Genomic DNA, 27688 nt, shown 5'->3' on the forward strand with positions numbered 1-27688 from the left:
TCCAATTCAGTGGTTTCACTGCCCCCTTGTTTACAAGACCCATATGATGGAAGGAGAGAATGAACTTAGACAAGTTGTCCTCTGAGATAGAAGCACTGACTGCTCACCTCTTTAGCAGTCTCTAGAAAAACAGAATATGGAAGGAAAAAGTGACAGAGCAAAATGGACCAAAGACAGAAACATAGGTGAGCAATGGCTGCCCCAGAAGCTGCTCAGAAACTTTCAGTGGGGCCAGAAGAATGGAAATAAATCCATGAAGGTCTTTCAGAGGTGAACCTTATAGAAGGAGCATCCATCAGTATTCAGAGTACGAGTTCAACACATACCATCTCAAAGACTACGGAAACCTCCCACCTCACCTCCATGCGTGACTAAAGCAATACATACTCTGGGGGATGTCCTCAGCTCGGTAGATCTTCAGCAAGAAGGTTACCCACCGGAGGGCAATGCCAGCTGGAAGTAACAAGTTGCTCTCGACGTCATCACTGTCATTGTCCCGGTCTCGTTTCTCAGACTATAAGAGACACATGATCAAAATCACACATAAAGAAGAGGCAGCTCTAAAAGAAGCCAGCGCTGCCTCCATTATGATCTCTAATGTTTGGTGCCTAGAGGTTCAGTCATTGATTTTCTTTCAGCCTCAAAATCCTCTACAATATCAATGCTTCAGTGTTTCCGTATCCTCCTGTAGTCTCATGAGAGCCAGCATTGAGGATGTGTGTGTGTATTCCTGTGTTCTGGTTTCTCTCTGGCCTATTCCTGTTTCTAGCCTGCCGTCTGATTTCTTAAACTATCAGTAACCCGTCAGGTGGAAGAAAGGGATGAGGTAATGAATCTTTGCATGCAAGATGATCTCAAGCCTTTCTAATGAAAACAATGAAGTATTTAAAAACACATATTTCTTGAATTAAATACTTACTCCTGGGTCCTGGGATGCACATTTGTAATCCCAGTACATAGCTCGTAGAGGCAGAAGATTAGAAGTTCAAAGCCAACCTTAACCACAGAACTATATCTGAAGGCAGCTTGAGCTGTATAAGACCCTGACTCAACACCCCTGCCCCCTAAAAAAAAGACCACAAATACCAGGAAGCACCAGGAAGGAATCCAAGCTGCAATGACAATCTGTGATCTGAGCTCCATTTCCCAGCGCACTGCTTAGCTACGTTTTTAAGAAGAGAAAGTAGAGGCCGAGGCACTCACTGGGGGTTCGTCTCCGGTTCCCAGGACAAACATGCTGACTTTCATGTACCCCTTTGCACCTGAGCTGGTGTCTTCTGGGTCATTGAGAAGGAGCCATTTCCTCATGACAGCATGGCCTAACAGAGGAGCAAAAGGACAGGGACACTCTAAAGGTGTGCTGGCAGGATAGTGATTTCACTCCAATTCTCCAGGCAAGCCCACAAGTCGGTATCTCCTTTTCATGCTCTGCTCACACCTTAGCCCCGCCTTCCCATCCTAGGGTGACTGAGATCATCACAAGACAAAGACATCGCCTGTTTATGCGTGTTAAGACTAAGAGTGTTAGACATCCACGTTCGTTTTCAGCTACTGTTTGTTCTTGTTAGGCATCCTCCACATTACAGAGACTGTTTTCTCATTCCTGTGGTGTGCTCTATGGAAGAGCCTTTTCCTAACACTTACAAGGCCCTTAGCTTGAGCCCACCACTGAAAAGACATTTCTTCTGAGATTTCCTAAAGCTCTAGGATTTTCTTCTGAATTAGCAGGAGTTGAGACTTCAAGTTGATGGGGGAGGACATTACTTACCAGGTTCATCGTAAACAAATCCAACATCAATCTGGGGAAAATTTAAAAATGAGTTAAATAGATTTTAGAATCAGTCTTGTCACTTTAAAGAAAAAAAAAAACCACAATGCATTATATTTAGATTCGATGCCCTTACTTTTTAAACTTTCAAGACCTAAATTACCACCTCACCCACTTTGTATCAGCATCTTGCCTGATTACAACATGTAGAAGACTCTTAATGGCCATCCCATAGGCAGCCACCAACCCAGACACTATTGCTGATGCCAAGAAGCGCTTGCTGACAGGAGCCTGATATGGATGTCTCCTGAGAGGCTCTATCTGAGCCTGACCAATATAGATGCAGATGCTTGCAGTCAACCATTGGATTGAGCACAGGAACCCCAATGGAGGAGTTAGGGGAAGGACTGAAGGAACTAAAGGGGATTGCAACCCCATAGGAAGAAGAACAATATTAGTCAACCAGACGCCCCCAGAGCTCCCAGGAACTAAACTACTAACCAAAGAGTATAAATTGAGGGACCCATGGCTCCAGCTGCATATGTAGCCGAGGATGGCCTTATCTGGCATCAGTGGGAGGGGAGGCCCTTGGTACTGTGGAGGCTCGATGCCCCAGTGTAGGGAAATTCTAGGAAGGTGAGGTGGGAGTGGGTGGGTGGGGGAGCACCCTCATAGAAGCAGGGGAATGGGGATGGGATAAGGGATTTGTGGAGGGGAAACCAGGAAGGGGGATAACACTTGAAATGTAAATAAATAAAATATCCATTTTTTTTAAAAAAAGAAAAGTCTTAATGGATCTTTACTGAATGAATGAGATAGATTTAGGGTTGGAAGAAACCATGAAAGCAGGGTGACTAGCATGTCCCAGGTTGCCTAAGACTTTCTTAGTTTCCACGTCGAAAGCGCCAGAGAGACTGGGACCATTAATCACCCTACAAGAAATAACCTGGCCTGATCCCGTCCAACCTTCCTTCTTCTTCAGTCATTCCTAATGTGAATATTAATCTAACCGGTGGTTGGACGGTTCCATGGTGTCTTCACGTGTCTCCATGATGATGAATCCATCTTGCAGATGAAGCAACCAAGAATCAAAGCGGTTAAGAGAATTAACCCAGGTGACAGGCAGAGTATGACCAGAAGTCTGCCTGGACCAGACCGTCTTAGAAGCATGTTAGTGACCAGATCTTCTTCCTCCAGAAGGTAGCTCATCCTCTGAGAACTGCTGAGGTGTCAGTCAAGAGCCCACACAGTGAGGACTACTTGAAAACATGTAGCTTCTCTTGCCCGATTTCACTTTTTAGACAGAACTCTGGGGCCACTGGTAAACAGAGCTACTTGTGGGGCTTTTTGTCAGCATCAAGCTAACCCGTCCTTTGTACGAATGACTTTGCTTCCATTCACAGACAGAAACCAGCAAAGGCCTCCAGGGACACACCAATGCTATTCGTGTTATACTTTTAGGGTGGACAAGACCCATGAAGCCTTCAGCAAAAATCATGGTGTCTGCCCTTTATGGAGAACCCTAAGATGTCACCGCCATGTGTGTCACCGGCCGTGAATCAGATTCCCTACAGAGTTCTCATTTTTTACATAATTGAAAGAAGAATGCTGTTACTCACCTTAAATTCCCCCATCAGACTATCTGCCCTCAGAGAGTGGGAATTATAAACCTGGAAGAAAGGAGAAGGGTGAGCGGACAGTGTCCAGTGCTCAGTGAGCAGCGTCCTCCTCCTGTGTCCCTTACCCGGATGCTGATGATCTCATCCATGAGTTCAGAGGGTGTGATGTGCACATTGTAGAAAAATAACTGTCAAAACAACACAGAACACATCAGACATTATTAGCTAGTGACTCCGGTCCAGAGGGGCTGGCTTGTCTAGAAAACTGCTAAACACTTTCAGAATTAGGTATGGCTGTGTGAGCACTTACCCATCTCCCCGTGCTAGCAAAGGAAAACCCAAGGAATAACGGGCATTAGCTAACTTGTTCACTTAGCCCTAACTAAAGTGAGGATCTAGATTATTCCGCATGGCCTCTTTGACCAAAGTGTGTGCTGACGGCTGGGATGCCCATTCAGCTCACTAACATTCCTAGTTCTATCATTTCTGTCTAACGCCTTTAAGGAAAATGTTGCCCATTCACTTGTGGTAACTCCTTCTCAGTCAGGCCTCATCACCCATTTCCCAGCACATGAGAAGCTGAGGTGTGAGGACTGCCATGATGGAAGCCAGCCTGAGTTACGCAGTGAGTGTAGCCTGGGCCACAATGAGGACCTTAACTCAAAAACAATTTAGTATTTACTAAAACAAAACCACTTTCTCCAACTTCTTTTGTAGAAATATTTTAAATAAAAAACCGATACTTTTTATCTTTGTTACTATCTTAGGACATTTGTTTCGTCTTTCTGGTTGGTTTGTCTTATTTTTTGTTTTCTTTTTTTGAGACAGAGTCTTACTATGAAGCCCTGGCTGTCCTGGAACTCACTCTACAGACCAGCCTGGCCTCAAACTCACAGAGATCTGCCTGTTTCTGCCTCCCAAGTGCCAGGATTAAAGGTGTGCACCAACACCACCACCCAGAGGTCTTGTTTTCCTTTTAAGGAAAATAGATTTATAATAATTTTTACAAACTGGAAAGAGAAATAAGTTCCTACTCTGACTATGGCCATCTTAAAACATCCAGAGAACCTAAAACAGGGCTAATCTTTTTTTATTTTTTTGCTTTCTTTTTCTTTGTTTCTTTGTTCCTTTCTTTCTTTCTTTCTTGATTTTTAACTGAATCATTTGAAAGAAAGGTTAGATATCATGGTAATTTCTTCCTTCAAAGTGTATTTGTGCATGTCTCATAGGAGCAAGGGCACCTTATTTTTTTTATAATCACAATGGTGTTATCACATCCCCCAAATCAACACATATGTAATCAATTCTAAGATTTTTCTGTATGTTTCAAAACAAAAATTCTCGGATTTTTTTCCCAAAATCTAGGATCCACACAAAGATCACAGCTGCATCAGGATATCCTAGCTTCTCAGTTTCATTTTATCTAGAATAGTTCTATTTTAGTGCTATAGGGACCAATTGCTTTATAAAATATTCCACAGCTAGTGCATAATACATACTGTTACATGCCTGTAATCCCAGCACTTGAGATACTGAGGTATAGAAGTCAAGATCTCAGGCCAGCCTGGGGTACAAAGTGAAAGTGACCAAAAAATTCTGTCTGTTTGTCCATCTGTCTGTCTGTTCATCTGTCTATTCCAATAGTTTGATAGCTGCTGACATATTATCCACAACACACAGTGGGTTGGTGCTTTTTTGTGCTATCAAGGCATAGGTGTCCTATAAAAGGGGGAGGGGCCTGGGAATATAGCTCAGGGTACACCTAGTACAGATGATGCTCCAGGTTCAGTCTCTGGCACCACAGATACATATAAAAGGTATCTATGTCATCTCATTGTGTTATTGATGATATTCAAGTTAATGACTTAGTTAAGGTGATGAATATGAAAGTCTAAGGAAGATGGAGATCCTTGCTGTACTCTTCACAGGAGCTTAGCTAACACAGAGCCCATATCACGAAAGCCTTAACCGACATGTCTCGTTCTAAAGCCCCAGTCACTGGCAGCTAGAGGCATCTATAAGCTTTTGTTTGTTATCAGTCTAAGATGTATAGGTTTGAAGAAAATGGGGTCCGTCCCTTTCCTCACTTGAATAAGACAAGACACAGGGGGCAGAAGAGAAGAAACTGGTTTCTCTTATGAACATAGATAGGAAATAAGGACAAAGCCAGAATCGGGACTGGGATTCAATGCTATAGGAAGAAGAGAGATTAGGAAAGGCCCAGGATGGGGAATCTCAGAGCTGAGTCTCCCAAGCATAGCACAGCTAGCCTCCGAGGGGCTCCTACATTGTTTCTGTTCATGCCCAGTTGTGGTTTTGTGGCGTCTGAGATGACCGGCAAAGCGTTAAGCACTTTTGAGTGTGTCACAGAAGTCAACAGAACCAGGCTGCATTGTTCGTTCATGTGGCATTTCTTTCATATGAAATATTTTTGTAGCCAAGCAAATTTTGACACCTCTTGAATTGCACAGGGATACAGTCAACATTCAGAGTCATTCTGTAATGTGAAGGAGCAAGGATGGATGGAGGTAACATCACACTTAAAGGGACATCACCAGGCTAAAGGGACCCAGGAGGAAACTAGAAATGACAGGAAGACATGGGTAATTGGAAATCAGTAGATGTTAGTTAGGTGGTGTCAAGCCCACGCGGCTCTGACCGCTCTGTGCTTAACACCAGATGCCTGTTCTATAGTTTCTAGTTCTTAGCTCTTGTGTTTCCCTCTGTGAACTGGGTGAAATTGGCATGAGAAGATGTGTACAAACAGGACAGACTGGGTGAGCAGGGCCATGCATTCTCAACCCACTCACCTCATCAAAAAATGGATTGTTCCCTCTCTTGATTCTCGTGCGGTGTGTCTGACCACAGACGTGAACTTTCACCACAGGCCTTATGTTGTTGCCGCATAACTGACGGCCTTCAATCACTCTGACACGGATCTGCAAGCACAAAGTGGTCCTGTTAACAAAGCTTCTCCAGTGTGTGGTTCAAAGGAATTCCTGGGTGTCATTTCAGCCCTCTGGTTCATAAGGATAGCTACCTCCCAGTCTGGAAGGGGCCCGTCTCTGATCACTGAGCAGGAGAACTGGCCTGGGAAAGCAGGGCAGACTGAGATTCCAGTACTGTGGCCCATTGCCTGGTCTTCAAGTGCCCTGAGATGCACTAACACTGAGAGCTAAGAAAAATGCAACAGGTGCCTGAGCTGCTGTTATTCTTTGCTAATTAGCCCCCACCTACTTCAGAGGAAAGGAAAGTTCCCATTACATCCCTCTGAAGCTGCTTGTCTACTGTGACTAAACTTTTCAGGCTTATAGACAGGAAACTCTCCTTTCTGGGTCCATGTCCTTATATTCTTTTTCAGTAGATGAACCCCTGCCCATAGGACTATGTCTATCATGATGTCACAGCAGTGGCTGGGTCTTGGGCTAGGGGGTGGCGGAACAGCAGAGCCCTTCCCACCTGGAAATCCTGTGGCTTGTTGGACAGCATCCTCCGGCTGCTCTTCCCTTTGGTGATCCTCCGAGCAAGCTGAGCTTCTGACATTGTCCCAGATGGCCCCTTGGGTCCAGGGCCTCTGACCATGCCATCTACCCTGTCTTCATCCCCCTGGTCTTCTTCCTCTTCTTCTGAAATACAGAAAGGGGAACCAGTTAGCGATGGCCCTTAGCCTGCGACTGTCTATCTAGCACCCTGGTCTTCTGGACTTGTCCTGTTCCCAAGGTAGCAGGTAAAGGAGATGATTTGGTGGCACAGACTGGGACCTTGGTGTTTAGACACAGTTTCTTTCAGAAAATGCATTCATGGTGTATTAGGAGACCTTTGATCAGATCGTCTTCTCAGAGACAAGAGAACGCCAGACAGCACAAGGACAGTGAGAGAGATATTGTGGCCTGGACTGGCTAGAGTGGGCAAGTGCTTACCTCAGGAGCCAGCCTGAGAAAAGGGACTAAAGAAATGAAGATAGCCATGGAGAACCAAATGCATAGATAAACTTCAAGCCCCCACCTCCCACCCCCCATGCCCTGCTTCTCACTGCACTTCCTCTAGAGACCGACCCAGGAGCCATGTTGGAATCCCACCTGCTCAACTTCTTAAGTTCATAGCCCTTTTCTTGCTGAGCACCATGACAGCCACGTCCTCCTCTTGTCGTTCTGTTTGTGACATCAACACCCATCTGTCCCTTCCTTTACCCCCCAGTCACTCCACAGATTCAAGGGAGAAAGTTATTCCCACACAGCAGTGTAATGTCCTCACTCTCTGCTGTCCTTTAGATCCTTCTCCACAAATGTCCTCCAACTCTGAAGGTCTCCCAGTGGCTCCTTCTCACTGTCACCTTCCTCCCACCTTCAACCCTCAACTACATGTAAACTTTTCTTTCTCCAAACAAACAAACAAACAAACAAATGCACAAAAAACACAAAACAAAACAAAAAACCTCAACTCTGTCTATCACCTCTTCCCTCTCTTTCAGTCACTAAATCTTTGATATCTATTGACAAACTTTAGCCTCTCTTTTCTTAAGAGACAAAAAGGGACTGGGAAGATGACTTAGTCAATAAAATACACTCGTGCTGAGGGACTCAAAGACAGACATGGTGAAAAACTCTCAATGTGAGAATCCCATCTCAAAGAATAAGATAGAGAGAAACTGAGGAAGTCCTCAGGCATTGACCTCTAGCTGTGCAAGCACACGCGTGCGCGCGTGCACACACACACACACACACACAAGCATGGGCATGCACACACACGCACACACACACACACACAAGCATGGGCATGCACACACACACACACACACACACACACAAGCATGGGCATGCACACACATGCATACACGCACACACACCAAAACTCCAAACTCCTGGTTATCTACAGATTATAATCTAAGACATTTTAGAGGATGAAAACAAGCAGCATTTGTCCATTCCACCTTTGGATTCCGAAGATCTTCTTCAGGGATGACCATCAGTAAGTGTTCCACGAAGGAGAAAGGAACACCAATCCCTGCTGCACACACCCCTTCTGCACAGCCGTCTCCTCACCAACGTGCTGGTGCCTATGCTGGCGTGACACATGAATGAGGCCGAGCTTTGGATATGACCCAGAGCTACAAACAGTGACTGTCTCTGTCATGATGACAAAGAACAATGCCAGGCTGGGAACTGCTGACTGAATGGGTGTAGGTCTTCCCAGCACTATCCTAACGAAGATCTGCAAACTGGGTGGCTTAAAGCCATGTTCTCTGGCAGCTTCTGACTCTGAGAGTGAAATCTCAGGTATTGGCAGATACTCCATGAAGCATCTGGGAAAGAGTCCTCCTGCCTCTTCCCACACAGTGGCTCCTAATGGTCCTTAGCAACCATGCCAATCACTTTAATCACTTCCTGCAGTCATGTGACCTACTCCCTGCCTATCTGAGTGCCCTTATTTCATCTCCTAAGGACACCAGTCACGGGATTTAAAGTTTGCCATAATCCAGGACAACCTCATCTTGACCAACCACATACGCATAGTGTTTCCAAATGATGGGTTCTGAAATTTCACATACTCATGGCTTTTCAAGGGACATTACTCAACCCACCAGAGAAGGCATCTCTTGATTCTTCCTAGTTTGGTCAACTCTTCCACACAGGCAGCCCCAGTCCTTACCACCTATACCACCTTCCTGCCTGGTACCCCCTTCATTTCTTCAGTATCTCCTAGGTTCTCAGAGACTGTGGACTGCCATTGTGGCTGTTCTGCGTACCTTTCAGCCCCTCTTCTTCTTCATGCATGTTTACCCGCATGCATGTTCAACTCTGTGCATCATATTCTCCCTCTGCACCTAGACAGCTCAACCCCGCTGAGAAGGGCACACACCATCCTGACCAGTCTCACAAGCTTTAGTCTCAGGGACTTCCTGGCTATCTCCATCACTTCCAAAACTTCTTTTCATGGCTCCTGACCTGAGATGGCTACCATAAGCCACCAAGGTCATGTCATGTTTCCAACCCCTATGATTTGCATTGCGGAGAATGTGCCTGGGGCAGTGCACAAACTGGGCAAGCATTCCATCACCAAGCTACACCTCCAGCCTCAACACCCACCAGTTACTCCTCCCTGAAAAGCATCATTCTCCATTAACAATCCTGCTCATTTCACTGAGATAACAAAGCCCTGATGCAAATTTCTCCCTGTTTTTCAGCTACAAACAAACCATTCTATTAACATACATGTTCTCTCCTGAAATACCTTTGACTCCCAACTTCAGACCAACTATCACACTTAAATAGATCTCATCTCCTTTTGCTATTAAAAGCTGGCTTGTACTGCACAGTGGGTTCTAGGCCAGCCTGGACTAGAGTAGAACCCTACCTTAAAACAACAACAAATAGAACTACCTGGTTAGAGACCCCTCTGTGTCATTTAATCCAGTCCCCCTGGAGTTTCAAGAACCAGAGGGTCAAAGAGATTGACAATAGAGAATGGATCACTGCTTAGAGTCTGATCTGCTGACTCATCGTAGCTCAGAGTGCTCATGGCCCCCCTTCTATGTCTCTCTGTGTCTCTATCTCTCTGTCTCTATCTCCTTCTTCCTCTCCCTCTCTCTTTGTGTCTCCCTTTTCACAGTTCCCTGTGCAAATGCCATCCTGCTTCCTAACATGACAGTGCTACTTGGTCAAACCCTTCCTCAAATGCTAGTAGCTCTTTATCTGACTCCTACTTTACCAGTGATGTTTCCATTCATACCCGGGAACGGTCCCCCATCATGACATCAGCAAGCCAATCAAATGAATTATCTTCTTCCCAGAAACTCAGCAGTACTGTTTTTGAAGACTGCCACTATACACAGTCCTGGTGACGGGGACAGTTCCTACTCAGCACAGAAAAGCTGGCAGAGCTCAGACACCTTAGCTACAGTCACATTAGCTTTTGGCACCCTAACTATCTCCTGAGGGATGACAACTGCTCTGCTCTTTCCGGGCATCCTGCTCTTCTCCTCAAGGAAACGATGGCACACGTTATCACAACTGCAGGCCATCCCCTGCCTGCTTCCAGCATCCCCATCTGCCCTCACACTGCTAGGGTGGGAGAGGCTGACAGCAGCTCCCAGTGTAGACTGGCCGCCTAGGGATGAACTGAGGAAGAGTGTTTGCCCAGTCACCTCGGCCTTCTTCTGTCTCCGTCAGCCTCTCACTTCTATTCTTTCTGTCCAAGCACTCACTGGTCCACGACCCACTTAACTTTCTGTTCCTAATGAAACAGCGTTTCTGGAAAAGCCTCTTCTCTGCCAGCCCTTTGGTCATCATTTACCATTTCCCTATTGCTACCATGTTGCCTTTCTTTGCTTATGATAATAATCCAGCTTCTTATGATGAAGTCTGGTTAAGTGTCTGTAGAAGTTTATGACTCTGAAACGAATGTCACTGTAAAGCCAGAACCATGGGTTGGTAACATTATCTTTAGAGTAAGTTTTAAAATACAATACACAGGGGGCTGGAGAGATGGTTCTGTAGTTAGGAGCACTGACTGCTCTTCGAGAGGACCTGAGATCAATTCCCAGCAACCACAAACATCTCACATAGAGGTCTCACAAACATCTGTGATGGGATCTGATTTTCTCTTCTGGTATGAGGAAATACATGAAGACAGCACATTCATATACACAAAATAGATAGATAAATACATACATCTTTAGAAAGAATTATACCAAAGAAATGCAATACAGAACATGAAAAGAGGAAACTTGAAAGCACAAAAGTGTAACATGTCAGTGGATGTTTAACTATAGTACTTCTGGGTTTCTTTCATCATTGTTTTATTTGTTTGTGTGTTTGGTTGGGTTTTTTTTTTTTTTTTAGATATAGTCTCATGTATCCCAGGCTGGTCCTAAACTCTTTATGCAGTCAAAGCTGGCTTTGAAGCTATGATCTTCCTACTGCCTCTTTAAACGCTGGGATTACAGTCCTACTCTACCTGGCTTTTTATTATTGTCATTGTTTGTTTGTTTGTTTGTTTGTTTGTTTGTTTGTTGAGACAGTGTTTTGCCATGTAGTCTTGGCTGACCCAGCACTCTATAGAACCAAAGCTGGACTTAAACTTGTGGCAAAGTCTTGCCTCTTGAGTACACCTCTTACAGTGCCTCTTACAGTGATCATCACTGCATCTAGATTATGTGTTTGGGCTTCTAAAATGTTAGAAGTCATATCTGTGTGCTACCGTAAGATAGTCATTATCTTTCCATTCCAACTCTTGGGTAAATAGCAGTTAAGTGCCCAAGAAACTTATGACATGTTACCTTACACATACATACACACAGGCACGCACACACACACAGAGTATTGAAGAAAAGAATTTAACAAGCATAAAGAGAGACCCAGGCTTAGGATTCATCTTGGAAGCATATGCCTTTGGTAGCACAAGCTGTAAGCCAGTGGCAGACACCTTACCTCATGAGCCTGTAAATGTAAGGTGACTGGATAAACAAGCAATAACTTGTTTGGCTCTCTTTGGAGGAGAATTTATTATGTTTGCTGGGCTGCTGTTACTAAGTCTATCTTATCTTTCTAGTGACTGTGAGCTCTTCGGGGCCAAGCACAGCCTTTCTATCTCTGCATGCATCATGTCCAGGTATCAGTAATTGTTTTTCTGAGGTAGACCAAATTTACCTTCCAGCGAAAGCACATTTGCTATTCAGGAATGAGATAGCTTTGAAATGCCAGAGTCAGGCTATGAATGAATCTCGCTTCTCTTTAGTTGGGCAAAGTACACATCGAACAGATGGTTCTTTAAAAATAGATGTGAGCTTTTAAAAATAGCTCATTCTGGTAACAGAAATGTACACTCCATTCGAGCTGACTGGCGGAATGTGAACAGGTTGCCATGGTAACAAGTCTCTAGGCTGCCAAATCTTCAGACTGGTTCATCCCATTTTCCTGGCACAGGACCAGTTTCTAAGGCGGTCGGTCTGTAAGGGGACATCTTTGACACCACACACTTTCAGTCACTCATTAACGCACCAAGCTCTGAATCCTCTGCCGTTTTGACCTAAGGGCTCCTTGAAAGCATTCTTTCAGAAGAAACTTCTAAAGTGTTCAATTCTCTGGTCAGAACTAGTTATTTTTTTTCCGACTTGCAGAGGGCACCCTTTGGCCATCTAACTTTTGTGCACTAAGACGTCACACTCCCAGCAGCAGCCACCATGTGAGTGGACACCTTTAACGCCACTCATCACTGTGGGCAGATGCATCTCAGGAGAATGAGATCCTTTTTTTCCTCCCTGTGTCTTCCGAGGTCTTTTCTATGCTGCTTTGCATTTTAATAAGCAGATAATTTCTTTTGCATTAGAAAAGATAACAAACTACATTTTTTAAATTTTGAAAATATTTATATAAGAAAAACATTCATTACTTTTATACAAAATGATAATTCTTTAAGAGTTAAAGGGGTGATGATCTGGGCCCAGTACTCTGTGCATATCATTAAAGTGTGCAAAAGTGAAAAACAATGGTTGTTTTTCCTAATTAGTAAAAATTAGTTCTCTCTCCTTGTCTCTCTGTGTCTCTGTTTCTGTCTCTCTGAGTCCTGTGTCTCTATGTCTGTCTGTCTGTCTATCCCTTTCCTTCCTTTTTTCTTCCTTCTTTCACTTTTTTGTATTTCCTCAAATAAGTGACTTTAAGCCTGAGTCAGACTGTTACCTTCGACCCAGACTTGGTGAGTAAGAACTTTATATAACAAAGAATGTGAATACATATAGATTAATGAAACATTTTTTCTAAAGGAAAAAACTTTACCTTGTCATATTACATTTACATTGTCCTCTGACACAGCCAGCTCCTTTGCAGCTCAGTGATGCAGTAGAGTACAGCACAGTGATCCCATAGAGTATAGTATAGTGATGGTCTTTAAAACCCAAATTCAAGGAACTCATCTCTACCACCGTCCAGCCCTTCAAGCCAATTGGGATGGTGGGAATCTCTGTGTTAGGCCTGACCAGTGTTTGCCCATGGCCTGCCATGGAGTGTCAGGGAGACAGCTTCTTGGGCCTGTGTGATCCTCTAGACTACAGTGCTGCCAGGACACCAGGCTTCCACAGATGACATCATGCCAAGTGTGAGAATCAGCCTCGGGTAAAGGGAATCTTGGGAGAGGCTTATTTCTTCTCTGAGAGGGTGGCTCATTTCTAATGAAGCAGAGACTTGCTATGAGGGAATCGTATTTGTGGCACAGAGTATTGTAGGTTCCTATGGCCAATGTAAATAGACAAAATCTCCCTCCACTGTATTTAACGTAATAAACAGCTTGTTCCGGAGACTTCCCTGTCTCGTTGGGACAAAACTCACTTTCAGCAGCACTGTTACCCTGTAGAAAAACAAGGGAACTCAAATTCAACTTTGTGAAAGGGTGACTTGTTTGGTACAGGCTTGAAGCCCATCCCAGAGACCCCAGGCTAGCCCTGTCTAGAATGACATCTGATGTCAAGTGACCCAGGAGGACAAGTGGCTTGTGCTGAAGCAAACAAAGTGCTATAGTACTGAGGGGTGTGTGAGGCAAGGAAAAGGGATCAAGGCTCAGAGAAAGAAAAAGAGAGCCAGTCCAAGGGTATTTATTGGTCATGAGACAGGTGCCTGAGAACACATCCCAGCCATCACAACTTTGGGAGCTGTAAAATATGAAGGTTCTTGAACTCACAACCCGAGACTTTGTATTCAGTGGAAATCACAAAGCTGAAGCAAGACCATGATGGTTCTACAGTCTGTGTGCCCTGGACAGCTCACTGCCAGAGTGCTCACCATCCTCCCCTCTGCTGGAAAGGCGTGTTGTAAATAATTGCACCTGTCTGGTGGGCAGGGAGCTATGGGCACTATAAAGGCAGCATTTCTCTAGAGACTCTCTTAGCGTGTTTAGCAGATTCCCTTTGGGGAACAATCTCCTGGGGATGAGAGGGGCCATCAGGAGGGGTCAGCTTACCTCCCACGCCTGTCACACTGGTCCCACTCGGATCATTTGGATATGGAGCTGAAGGTGGGGTATAGCCAATCACCAGGTCAATGGTGGCCTGAGTAGAAAGAATCCATTGCATAGAGAGTCAGTGCAGGGAAGAGGACATTACGGACTTAGTGTGAACAGTTCATCATGGGTAGGAGTGTTGGAGGGGTTGGGCATGAAAGTGAGACCACAAAGGTGGGAAGGGCGATGATGTTATGTTCGACTTATGCCTATCTTACTCTGGGTGAGCCAGGGCAGAGCTGGAAAGAAGATGCTTTCTCACAGGTTGCCAAGGGCAACCTCAAGGACTAAAGTAAAGCTGTGACAAGCAAGTGTGAACCTGTAGCGAGCTTCTGTCCTGCAGTAGAGATGGCCTCTGCTCATAGCACAACCAGAGATGTTCATTAAGAATGAATAATTCGGGCTGGAGAGATGGCTCAGCTGTTTAGAGCACTGACTGCTCTTCCAGAGGTTCTGAGTTCAATTCCAGCAACCACATGGGGGCTCACAATCATCTGTAATGGGATCCGATGCCCTCTTCTGGTGTGTCTGAAGTCAGCCACACTGTACTCATATAAAAAATGAATAATTCATTGGTTGCCCATGAATACTAATTACTGAGATTTATTTTGATAGTTCTCCAGAGGGAAGAATTTCGTGACTAACAAAACGGTATTATAATAGCACAGTCGTAAGAGAATGGAAGGGGAACCGAGTCTGATTAAAGAAAAGACAAATGTACAAACATAAAGTTAAACTTGATGTCATCCCCCACTACGTTAACTGTGATCCCAGGAAACTTAGGAATCAAACAAAAAAGGCAACAAAGCAATGCTTATGTCTTTGTTCTTCACTAACCTATAACACTTCAAAGAAGTTTGGTAGAAAATTAAAAAACAAAACAAAACAAAAAAACCTGGGCTGAGAGGTGGTTCAGTGGTTAAGAACACTGGCTGCTCTTCCAGAGGACCCCGGTTCAATTCTAAGCACCCACATGGCAGCTCACAGCTGTCTGTAACTCCAGTTCCAGAGGATCTGACACTCTTACACAGACATACATGCAGGTAAAACAGCAATGCACATAAAATAAAAAAGAAAGAAAGAAATCTTAAAAAACCAACCAAACAAACAAATGAAAAAAATTTGCTCTTTGCCCTAAAGTACCAAGGATGGGAACCAGGACCCCAAATATGCTAGTGTTCTGCCACTGAGCTATATCCTCAACCTTGAAGAAGGGTTGCTAATTTTTATTTCACCAAACACATGCCATTGACTATCACGATCATTTAATAAATGAAAGGGATATTAATACCCGATGTGGGGAAAGACAAACTCCAAAATTAAGGAAGCCCTTTGCAAAGGGGGATTCTCCACTTCCAATCCCACACACACTGGGTTTGAAGATAAAAATGCAGGGCTGGAGAGATGGCTCAGCAGTTAAGAGCACCGACTGCCCTTCAGATGACCCAGATTTGATTTCTAACATTCACACAGCGGCTCTGAAACTCCAGACTCAGGTGATCTGACACCTTCTTCGGGCCTCTACGGCCAATGTATGCAGGTAAAAAACCCACACACATAAAATAAAAAGTAAAAAAAAAAATTACAGAAGATGAAATACAGGATAAGATATTCTAATATTTAGGACACAGCTACACTAAAAGTGACTCATGATTTATCTGAAGTTCAAATCTAAGTGGGCCCTCTCCCTCCATTCACTGGTTTTGCGGTGGTTAATGACTCTCACAAAAGCATGTATAGACACATCCGTCTGTATTGCTCTTGTATTTCTTGTCTGCTGATCAGTGAGTGTTTCCTTGTGGATCAGCACGTTCGGTGCCTGAGACTTGTCTGGGGATGCTGAACAGGTCATGAACTAATATGTTCTTAATATTCATAATATACATATGGGTATGTGTAGCAAGCAGCAGTCACAAGAGCAGCGTCTGCAGCTACTCATTCACAGACCAAGGTTCAATATGAAGGCTGTGACCACGGGGCTCAAATATAACATGAGAAACTACTTTTAAAACCTAGCACATTGCTATTTTACATGCAGTGGTCCCAGTTGTTTCAGTGCAGTTAGTGATCTCAGTGGGGGTGAGAGGACTCTGGGGGCAGTGTTCATCCTAGCCCCAAAAGTTCAGCTGCTTTAGAACAGTCTATGAAATCTCTTGTGCTATATACATGCATGGATATATTTTTGTGTGTGTGTGTGTGTGTGTCTGTGTGTGTCTGTGTGTCTGTGTGTCTGTGTGTCTGTGTGTGTGTGTATGTGTCTGTGTGTGTCTGTGTGTCTCTGTGTGTGTATGTGTCTGTGTGTGTCTGTGTATGTGTATGTGTGTCTGTGTGTACATAAGTACCAAAAACCAAACAACACCAAAAATTCCAGCAAGCCAGAAAAAAATATGGCATCTTGTCTTGCCATGACATCTTTTCTCTCTTTGGGTAGTCCAATGGCAAAGAACATTTTGAACGTATGTGTTATGATCAGAATCCTGACTTCTGGCTGGCTGATATAGCCTTGGAGATCAGCATAGCGTCCCTGGCATCCTCTACCTTGGATTCTGAGAGGCCTCCCCTATGTTCGCGCTTACGCTCTAGTATAAAAATATTGCCCAGATTTACAAGTAAAATAAATTGGTTCGAAAATGAAGGGCTCAGAGGTCATGGGCTGATCATGATAGCATTTGAAGACTTCTTAGTAGCCATATAGCATCTAAACCTTAGTTACTCAATCAATTTTTAAAATACATTTTGGATTGTTTTTTGTACACAGGGTATCATTATGTATTCCTGGCTACCCTGGAACTCGCTAATAAATGAAGCTGAAACTCTTAGAAATCATCCTACCTCAACCTCCCAACTGCTGGGAGCTTTGAATTCTGATTTTGTGTCAGACAATATATACTCATATAGAGGGGCTGGGATCAGAAGACATTCGGTAATCAATGTGGTGATAAAGATGGTGATATTACCATCATAGCACAGACGGCAATACAAACCTTTGTCTGGCATGTTAGATACCCGACCTGAAGGCCTGATATCCAAAGCCAAATGCCAACACCCATGTGGGTAACACTGAGCTTCAACCATGCTTACCATGTGGAATTCTGTCGAATAAAATCAAATCTCAAATTTGCTGATTCTGTGACTGAAAATTGAGGATAAGGCCCATATCATTGGCAAATGGATCCATTTATCGTGAAACCAAACTTCCAGTAGTTTGTGTAGTGAGCTGATTGTCAAACTAAAGTCTTTCCTAAATGGGTTGTCCCTTAACCATCTTGCTCTGTCTTTCCACAGAAAAGTACTCACCCCCGTGTCTTGTCCCTTCTCGTTTAGCAGGGAGATCTGTTTGTAGGGCAGAGATCTGTTCTGGTCCCCGATCAGGTCCTTCAGGGACACAGTTGCTGTGCCAATTAATCTGCAGGGGAAACAAGAAAGCACCCAGCAGCTTAAGTGGGGGCACACATCCACCGGCCATTAGAACATCCAATACCCTCACATGCGTTTATCCTTGTATCTGCCCCAGCAGAAATGCAGATACTCTAAAGAGACATACATGCTCCTCTCTTTGGCTATCAGACTACAGAAACAATGGTGCCCAAGGAATTGAAATTTCTCTAGGAGACTTGTGCGAAGAGAAGAAAAAAGGTTAGAACATCATAGCAGCCAGAAGAGGAACTTGTCCCCTAGGAAGAAACTTCCCATAGTTGTGACAATTGTCAGACTACCTTGTATGAGAGTAAGAATGAGAGGTCACTGATGGATGGGACTGCACCTTGATCAGGACTACTTAGTTCTTCATATCTGCTGCCCCCAATTAGACCTAAACCTCCCATTAACACCCCAAAGATGGAGTCTATTTGTCCCTCTTCCCACTGTCGTCCCTTCTCTGCCTTTCACTATTATGTGTCTCTTTCATTGGCTTCCTGAGGATGAGTGGCTGAGCCTCACTTGTGAGGGTTGCCAGAGCCCAGGCTTGGACCCTGACATCTCCAGTAACATTGTCAACAACACCACCACGTAACTAATGTGGGCCGGAGTATTTCACAGCGAGCAGAACATGGGTTACTTCCCCATGAGAAAGAGTCATCCGAGGGTCAAACTGTAGTGTCCCTGAAATTCTGACGATCATGAATGAGGGAATGAGGCTACAACTGAATACTGGCTCCCAGAATCCATAGAGAGAGAAAGATGTATGGAAAACTTCAGTAGGCAAGGAAAGCAGTCCTCTGATGGGGACCCAGAAACTGCCCACTGAACATTTTCCCAAGTCAATTTTCCTGAAGCGTTACTTTAAGACCAGGCTCCTAGATTACAATGGGGTTGACTTGTTAGCTCATACTCTCTGTAGCAGCTTTTAAATGAGGGTGTACTTCCTGCTCTCTCTTCCTGGCCCCTGGAATCACTACAAGTCTCTGTCAACTCATGCTCCTGCTCCCTGCAGCACAAGACTGAAAACAGAAGCAAACTCAGGTCTGTCTCTAGCATACGCTCCCCGGACACACCCGTTGCCTCTGTTTTGCTCACTGCTCCAATCCCACGGCAGGGACTTAAAAGGTCTTTGGGGAATGGTGGAAAGAATGAGTAAGTCTTCAGTTACTGTTAATGAATATAGAAATTTTTATTTAATTAAAGCATGTTTTAAAAGGTTTTTTTTTTTTTTTAGAACACACATCCACTGGGATTTAGTCTATTTAACATGTGTAAAGGGGGAAGATAATCCATGGAAAACTGTCTAAACTTGGAGGAGGTGACCTGGAATGTGGGTGGAGGAGGGGACCAGAGAGGCTCAAAGCTTGGGGTGTGCTTTTAGTTTAATGTGTAGGCCACAAATTTGTGATAGAGAAACGGGAAGAATGATGTCTGATTACTTACAGCTCGCTGACGTTTCCAGTGACATACTAATGGGGAGCAATGTTATAAAACAGAATATCACCAGCATTGAAATAGGAAACCAAGCCCCAAGCCCCAAGTGGTGGAGTAGATGATTTTTGTGTGCTTGTGATGCTACTCAGGGCCTTAAATGGTACCAGACAAGCACCCAACCACTGAGTTACATCTCCGGGTCAAAAGACATTCATAGTTCTGTTCATTCTGTTTTGTGCTGGAGACAGGGTGTGTGGTTTGAATAAGAATAGTCCCTATAGGCACATATGTTGAAAAACTTGGTCCTAACATGGTAAGGACAGAGAGATACACCCCAACCCCCCTCCACCGGACAAACAGTTGAGGGAACTGTTTGGGAAGGATTAGAGGGTGTGGCCTTGTTGGAGGTATGTCACTGGGGGCGGAGCTTTGAGGTTTCAAAGGACTTACTATTCCTAGTGAGCACTGCTCTCAGTCTCTTGCGTATAGACTAAGATGTGAGCTCGCAGCTGGTTCTGCCATCATGCCTTTGCTCAACTACCATCTAACCTCCTGAAACTGTAAGCCCAATAATGTTTTGGTTTATTATATCGCCTTGGTCATGGTGTTTTGTCAAAGCAATATAAAAGTAGCTAAGATACGGTAACTAACCCAGTATGTACTTGAACTCAGTATATAGTCTACGTTGGCCACAAACTCATAACTCCTTCTAATTTTGCATCCTAAGCATTGACATTGCTGTCATGCACCACCATGCCTGCCAAACATGGCAGTACATACTTATAATCTGAGCGCCCAGGAGACAGAGACAGGGGGAATCAAGTGTTCAAGGCTAGCCTGAACTACACAGGAAAATTCTGACTCCAAAAAAAAAAAAAAAAAATCCCCAACAGTAGCACATGATGAAGAGACTAGTTGATTATTTTCATGTACCTCTAGGCAATGTATACTCATGGGCATAAGTAATAAACAGGAAAATTCATTTTCTAGAATGCTAATTCATCTTAGGATGCATTTATTCTTTAAAACTCTGAAAGTGGGTGTGGCGGGCAGTCCTTTCTTAGTATGCACAGGGCCTAGAGCTCAATCTTTTGCACCATCAGGAGAAAAAAAGGAAGTGAAGGCTGAGGTCAGAGGTCAAACAAGTCATTTTCGAGGTCCCGCTGTTGGTGTAGGTACGCCATACTTGGAGGTACAGGTGTGTTTCCGGGTCCTCAGAAACAGGACCAGGTGTAAGTGTGGATCTGTAACTCACCACATCCCTCAGGGAGTCTCAGTGTTAAGCTGCTTTACTCTCTGGGAATAGTAGACTCCATTGCACAAGACCAGAATGTCACTGCAGTTTCAGACAGTTTTCCCAGTAATCTGGACTACTTGTCCATGGATTCCTGGAAGAGTGAACACTCTGATATGGAGCTGTGTGTACTATCGCAGGTTCCCGTCTTTTCTGACATGGCACGAGGCAGCCCCTTGCCAGCAACAGAAAAGGCATTTGCCTTCAGAAGGATGAGAGCTTTACAGCAGTGAGGTCCACTAGACAGGGCTGAGAACGCCTAGAAGCTTTATACAGTACTTTAATGAATGTTAGCATATTAAGACAACAATTATATACTGTGAGCTTCATTTTCTTCTTCCTTGGTTTGATTCCTCTATGATGAGGACAGAGAGATACACCCCACTCCACCTCCACACAACAAAACAGCTACTGTACGCACCCATCTTTCTCCTGCAGCCCCTGTGGATACCTCAGGAGAGCTTTGATTCATGGTTTTTAAAAGGGGCTATTAGCTATGGGATGGACCAGTTGAGATTTTTAAAAATAACGAAATGGGATTTGGGGTCAGTAAAGTGCTTGGTGCAAAAGCACAGAGAGTTAAGTCCAAGCTCTGTACCCGTGTAAAAAGCTTTACAAGCGGGGTGCAGATTTGTAATCCCAGTGCTGAGAAGGTGAAGATGGGGGTAGGGGCCTTGGGACTTGCTGTCCAGCCAGCCTAACCAATCAGGTAGCCTGGGTGCCAGTGAAAGAGAGAATTTATCTCAAAAGCATGATAGCTTGCTCCCGGGGAGTGACACCTGAGGTTGACCCCTGGTCTCCCCACATGTGTCTGTCTGTACACATGATCACTCACACAAAAGTTAGGAAGACAAATAAGTCATCTGGGAGGGTTGGGGAGTAAACCTAGAGACCTGAATTTGATCCCCGGGACCCATGTTAAAAGCCAGATGTGGTAGCCCACACCTGTAACCCCCAGCACGGATAGAAGGTTGTGGGTTAGCTGACCTGTGCTGTGTGGAGATGCAGCAAAACCAAGAGAGACCTTGCTTAGTGAGGTGCAAGTGAGAACCGACTCCCAAAGGTTGTCCTCTGGCCTCCACATGTGCACAGTGGTATGTACACACACACACACACACACACACACACACACACACACACACACACATCACAGACACACACACAAACACAAACACATCACAGGTACCTCATACCAAACACTCACACACACACACACACACACGCATCACAGGCACACACATATATATCTCAGGCACTTACACTATATACACATACACACACACACACATCACATACACTCACACATACACAAACACACACATATGACAGGCAAACATGAATTTATACTCTCACATACATACATCACAGGCATTCACACCATACACACATATACACACACATACACATATATATATCTTAGGCACTTACACTGTATATACACACACACACACTCCATAGGCATTCACACCTTACACTCAACACCCACAAAGAACAAAATGTGTTCTCTTCCTTTTCTTCTAAGGAAAACCTGTCTGGCTTTGTCTAAATGTGGTGTCTGTCTGGTAAGATGGGAAACACATGTTATTCTTCAGTCTGTGATTTGTGGTGTAGTTCTATAAGTAAGAAACTGACATCACACACTTGAACATGTACTGATTTCCTTTTGTTAAAGCCAGCTAGAGCCAGAATGACCTGGGTCTCTTGTCAGTGGTAAATCAATCTGAGAACAGGCAGGGTGCTGTGGCTAGGCCATGCAGAACTGAAAGAGGCCTGGTGTGGGACTGAGCCATCACCTGAGACCAGATCAAAGCGTCGCCCACATTACCTAGTGTCCTAGAGGACAAAATCACCTGGGGGTGGGGTGGGGAACAATTCCTTTGGTAGCCCAAGTTCAACAACTTGGTCAAACAAATGGACAGACATGAATAATTTCCCAGGTTAGGCTTATAAGTAAGAAATATCTCACACAGGTCTATTTAGGAAATTATAGTGTGTGACGTATTTCTTTTCTTACCTTACCAGTTTTTGAGCTGTGTGTATAAAACTAGAATTGTTTCAGAGACACCATAATGAAAGACAGGGTTTCTGCCTTCAAAATTATAACGCACAGATCACAACTAATTCACACACAGTGGAGAGGCAAAGAGGAAGACAGTAAGAGAATTACAAAAAAAAAAAAAAAAAAAAGTAAAGTTCCACGACACAGTCGGGACAGTGGGGTCTGTGGTAACTGAAAGAAAGGACTTGAGTACACACAAAGCCTGACTGCTCATCTTTTTATGCAAGGTTAGTAACCTGTGCTGACTCAGTTTGCTGGGTTTCCTTCCCCAGAGAGGATAGTAACAGATGACTGTGCAGGAACTGGGCGGAGTAAAGGGAGCCAGTTATATACTCTACCCTCAATCCCTTCTTTAAGAACCTTGAGTCCCGTTGCTAAGGTTTAATTTCTCATCCTAAAATTCTGATGGTTTTGTTGTGGGGGAGGGCATGTAAAAGAAAACTTGGTGTGTGTGTGTGCGTGTGCGCACATGTGTGCGCACATGTGTGTGCACATGTGTGCGCACATGTGTGTGCACGCGGGCGGGTGCACTCATGTGCGTGCGAAGTAAAGACCGTGTTTTGAGAAAAGCCTGGAGAGACTAATCCCGAAGATATGTTGACAGTGAGGCTGAGTTGAGAAAGATGCAAACACAGATACGGCTTCTGAGACCTTTGACTGGATTGAAGGAAACACTGCCTGCCGTCAGTCCGTCAGTCCGTCAGTCCTGCAGTCCTACGCCTCACCTCTCAGGTTAGCCAGCCAGGCCTGTTTTCTGGGGCGTTGCCTAGATACAGAAAGTGGTGAGAACATGGGGAACAATAACTTGACCTCCTACACTCGGGACGGGACTATATGCTCACTTCCTTTAAAGGAGGTGACACTCAGCCTGTTACTAACGGGATACTGTAAATGAGCCAAGATGATAAGACGTGAGGGTAACGGGGACGCTTTGCCCTGTGGTTCACAGAAAAATGAGTCTCCCATGGACAGCTCCCAAGGCTCTAACAGATGGGCCACAGTCCCAAAAGGAAGCTACAGTAGAAGAAACGCCAAGGTCTTGGCTCTGCAGCTCTCCTTGGGGAACTAACTGCTCCTTCAGTCTGTGACTGACATAGAACTCAAGAGTCAGGCCTGTCTGCACGGCACGGAACTATACCTGGGGCCTGGGGGAGCTGAGAGCCAAGCTCGCTAACGCAGTTAAGCAGTGTCAGTTAAGAATCTCTCCATCTCTGTGTTCATCTGGAAACATACAACTGGGTTTAAAAAGAGGAATGGAAATGTTTTCCCCACAGCCTGGGCCCCCACTCACAGCCACATGCCTCTGTGGTGAGTAAGGATCCTGCTGGCTGAGGCCTCAGCAGGGACGCTCACATATACAGCTCACCAGGTCCTTTCTTGGGTAACAGGCATCACCACGGAGATTGCTGAAAATCCCCTTCTGTTGGAGGCCTGATAACGAACTGGACACTCGCGGCTTCTGCTTCTAGGGACTGTAAACGGATAACCCAGCCACTCTCTGGGAGGAATCGTGGCCTGCAACTGGGCTGAGGCCAAAAAAACTTTCCAAACCTCAACAGTTCCCAAATCCCCTGTGGAGATCTTAAAAGACCAAGCTGCCCATTCTCTGAAGGCCCTGGCTCTGGCTACCTGAGTTTGTCATTTTGGACAGGCCTGTACCACTTCATATGGATTCCCCACACTGCTCCCTCCTCTGGGCCTGTGCCCATCAAGTTCCTCCCTGGTCTTGAGAATAAGGAGTGAGCTAAGCATGCTCTTTAGGGTAAGCCAGACTGCTGGGAGAAGCAAGGCCGCGGACAAAGGTTTTGGGAGAGCCAAACTTTCTCCTAGGAACCTTCTCCTACACAGAGCGTGTACTTCCGCCTCAGGTTCAGCTCTAACAAAGGTCCCTGCTGAATTTAACATGTTCCCCACCCTGGATATCTGATTGACCACCTTTGATAACTGATCAGATTCTTTATTCCCCCACATGACTGGGGAATCACCCAGGCCTGCCTTCAGCAAGAATCCTGTTAGGTTGGTTTAGCCAGAATTTCCCTATCCCGGATACTTCCTTCCAGGAATTTTCTATCCATCGACCCCTCCCTGTCCCTTGGCTATAAGTTCAATGTGGCTGAGCTGCGTGGGGTCTTGAACCCCATCTCTCTCTTCTACTGTAGTTCAACTGGTACTGACTCCTCTACCTGTGGTGACGGCTCTGGGTACTCTTCCTCAACAAGCATTGACAAGTGACAATGAGGGGTGTCTTCTTGGACACAGTTGTAATAGCAGGTCATGGTACCAGGGTCCCTTACCAAGGTGAAAGCCCCCCAAAAGGCACTCCCTCAGTTCTCTGATTCACTTGCATCAGAGGGGCCCATCCTCACTGGTCTCTGGTTTTTTCCCACTGTCCCTCAGAGAGCACCCCTCAAAGCTCCCAGCAGCAGCAGCAGCAGCAGCAGCAGCAGCAGCAGCAGCAGCAGCAGCAGCAGCAACAGCACCAAGTACATGCAGATTCCCAGAGATTAGAGTTGGACTGTTTCTTAAGGGGATTCTTTTTCTTTCCTTTATTTATATTTTATGTGTATGAGTGTTTCGCCTACAAGTATATTAGTGCACTGTGTGCATTCATATTGACCATGGAGACCAGAAGAGGAAGCTTAGTCCTCTGGAACTGGAGTTACAGATGGTTGTGACCCACCATATGGATGCTGGGAGCTGAATCCAGGTCCTCTGCCAAGCAAGTGCTCTTAATCATTAACCACTCCAGAGCCTTGGGATGATGCCTATATCCATGGCCATCCCAGCAACTCTCGTGGGAGCCCGGAGACGGGGGCTGGCAAAGCAGGATCAGGAAGTGAGGGACCCCTGGTATTTCAAAACCATTCTGTACGATCTACAGGGTCACAGCTGAGAAATGGGTATAGAGATCTAATTCTTTCCCGGAATAAACTGTAGTCAACAGAGTTGCATCTATATCTAGACACCTTCTTACGGCCTTCCCGTCTTACTACAGACCAGGATTCTTAAAGACAGGCCTGCAGCTCTCTTCTTGGCCTTTTAAAGGCTTCGTGGGCTTTAAAAAAAAAACAAACCAAAAACCAAAATGCAGGCATAGTGGTGCTCCACAGTGTTCCCAAACCTGATGTGAGCAAGCCTCCTGCCTTCTCCACAAACTCCACACCCTCAATACTATTTCCTAAATACGACTGCAGTCAGGTAGGTGAGATGGCTCAGCAGTAAAAGATCCTGCCTTCAAATAGGATGACGGATTTGGATCCCTGCTATCCATGTGGTAGAAGAAGAGAGCTGATTCCTCTGGTTTCCTCATGTGCATTATGGCATGGGTACACACACACACACACACACGCACACACACAAAATAAGTAAATAAATAAATATTGTAATGAACGACTGTATCCTGATACTTTGCTCCTTCTTCCTGACCAATTCTGACCTCCAGGTCCTCAAGAATGTAATCTATGCTTGTCTGATGCAATAGGTCAGTGGAATTCCCAGACTCTGGCTGCCTAACTCCCTCAACATCATAATCAGATCTATCATTCATAAACACATTCCTTCATTCAGTCATATGTGAACCCTAGAAGGTAAAGGGACAGCGAAGACAGAAATGTAACTTGGACTCAGCTTTGCACTACAGGCTATGTACAGACTAACTCCTCCGGGCTCCCTGATTCTGTATCTAAAAATGGGGCTGACAAATCTTATCTAATAGTGCTGAGATAGGGATTAAAGGAATAGCAACATACCAGGTACATTTAAAAAAATGTGCTTTAACTATTTCAGATGCTACTCTAGAAAAAGGAACCTAAGAAAAGCATAGGGAGATACTTACACTGGACCCATGCCCAGCCCAAATCTCAAAGATGTGGGCAGAGCAGCTGGGTATAAATAAATGCATAAGATTTCTTTGAAAATGCTGAATATCATAGCCCATGTTATAATCCTAGCCCTTCTGGATTTGAGACAGGATGATTGCCATGACTTTAGTCTGCCCAGGTTACACAAGAGTGTCTCAAAGAACAAACAAGGAACTGGAGAAAAAGTTCTGAGGTTAATAGCATGTCCTCCACAATCATGAGGACCAGAGTTCAAATCTCAGAACCCACATGACAGTAGAACACTAGGGCTTGCTGACTTCTTGCTTAGTCAAGAAAACAAAGGCCCGAGATTCAGGGAGAGACCCTGCCTCAAAGAAATGGGCAGAGAGTGATATAGAAAAACAATGATACCCTCCTCTGACCTCTGCACAGACATGCATGCAAGCACTCACAGAAACACATGAATAAATAGATAAATCTTTAAAAACAAGCGAACATGAAACTGCTAGGAAAAAGCTAGGGAGCATACTTATAAATACAGGTATAGCTAAGGACTTTCTAGACAAGACTTTGACCGCTCAGGAAACAAGTCCAATAGTCAACAAACGGGATCTGATGAAATTAAAAAAGCTTTTGCATTTCAAAGTAAATTATCAATAAAATGAATGCTATGAACTTCCAGGCCTAGAGAGGGATCTACTATTGTGATTTTTGCTAAACAGCATGCTGTCAAACTGCCCTCTAAACATTGATGCCATACCCATAGATTAGTGTGGCCATCAACCTTGGCCAGAAACTTCTCTCTGCAGTAGGGGACAGTTAATACAGAGATGCATAGTTGGTCCAAGTACTGAAAATAAGTTCTATGGAGTGCTCAGCCAACTGGGACATCTACACCAACCCCACAACCCCTACTAAGACCTTCCTCTGATGCTACTATGTATCTATTTACTTGTTGACAATCCATCCCCCACCTTCAGATAAGCGGGTAGGAGCACTTGTTGATTTCTTTGTTTTGCAGGGCTGAAAATCAAACTCACACTTTGCACCTTCCCACTGACCTGTTGTGATCTCTATAAAAGATGTGGAGTGTCCCCAGTGCCCCCAGCTGTTGCTGACACACATGAGGCATTAGTGAGTGTCTGTGGGACCAGTGAGTGAACTGGCATTATAACTGAAGATAGTCCAGTGTCTCTGAAAATTGTTTATTAAGTTCTAAAGCTTCCTGGCTGCTGTTATTATGAAATGTTTTCCTTCTTTAGCTCTCCACACATCTTTCTCCAG

At 44.7% G+C, this 27688-nt stretch overlaps 1 protein-coding gene and 1 long non-coding RNA gene across 8 annotated transcripts in view; one reads left to right on the top strand and one right to left on the bottom strand.

Moving 5' to 3' along the window:
- The window catches only part of Myof (myoferlin), a 148396-nt gene that overhangs the window by 87174 nt on the left and 33534 nt on the right, over window positions 1–27688 (bottom strand). For all 7 annotated transcript variants that reach the window (XR_015628477.1, XR_015628479.1, XR_015628476.1 and 4 more), the window contains 9 exon segments: window positions 17674–17782; window positions 14338–14425; window positions 6847–7013; window positions 6198–6326; window positions 3513–3575; window positions 3388–3438; window positions 1769–1799; window positions 1204–1319; window positions 388–514 (listed from right to left, as the gene is read on the bottom strand). Coding sequence is in view for 3 of the 7 variants with exons in the window: in NM_001354115.1 (NP_001341044.1) it covers window positions 388–514; window positions 1204–1319; window positions 1769–1799; window positions 3388–3438; window positions 3513–3575; window positions 6198–6326; window positions 6847–7013; window positions 14338–14425; window positions 17674–17782 (881 nt within the window). In the remaining 4 variants the exon portion in view is untranslated.
- Window positions 1–27688, top strand: part of LOC100911555 (uncharacterized) — a 76095-nt gene that overhangs the window by 25603 nt on the left and 22804 nt on the right. The window lies entirely within an intron of this gene.

Source organism: Rattus norvegicus, chromosome 1 (assembly GCF_021556685.1).
Source record: "Rattus norvegicus strain SHRSP/BbbUtx chromosome 1, alternate assembly SHRSP_T2T, whole genome shotgun sequence".
NCBI lineage: Eukaryota > Metazoa > Chordata > Mammalia > Rodentia > Muridae > Rattus > Rattus norvegicus.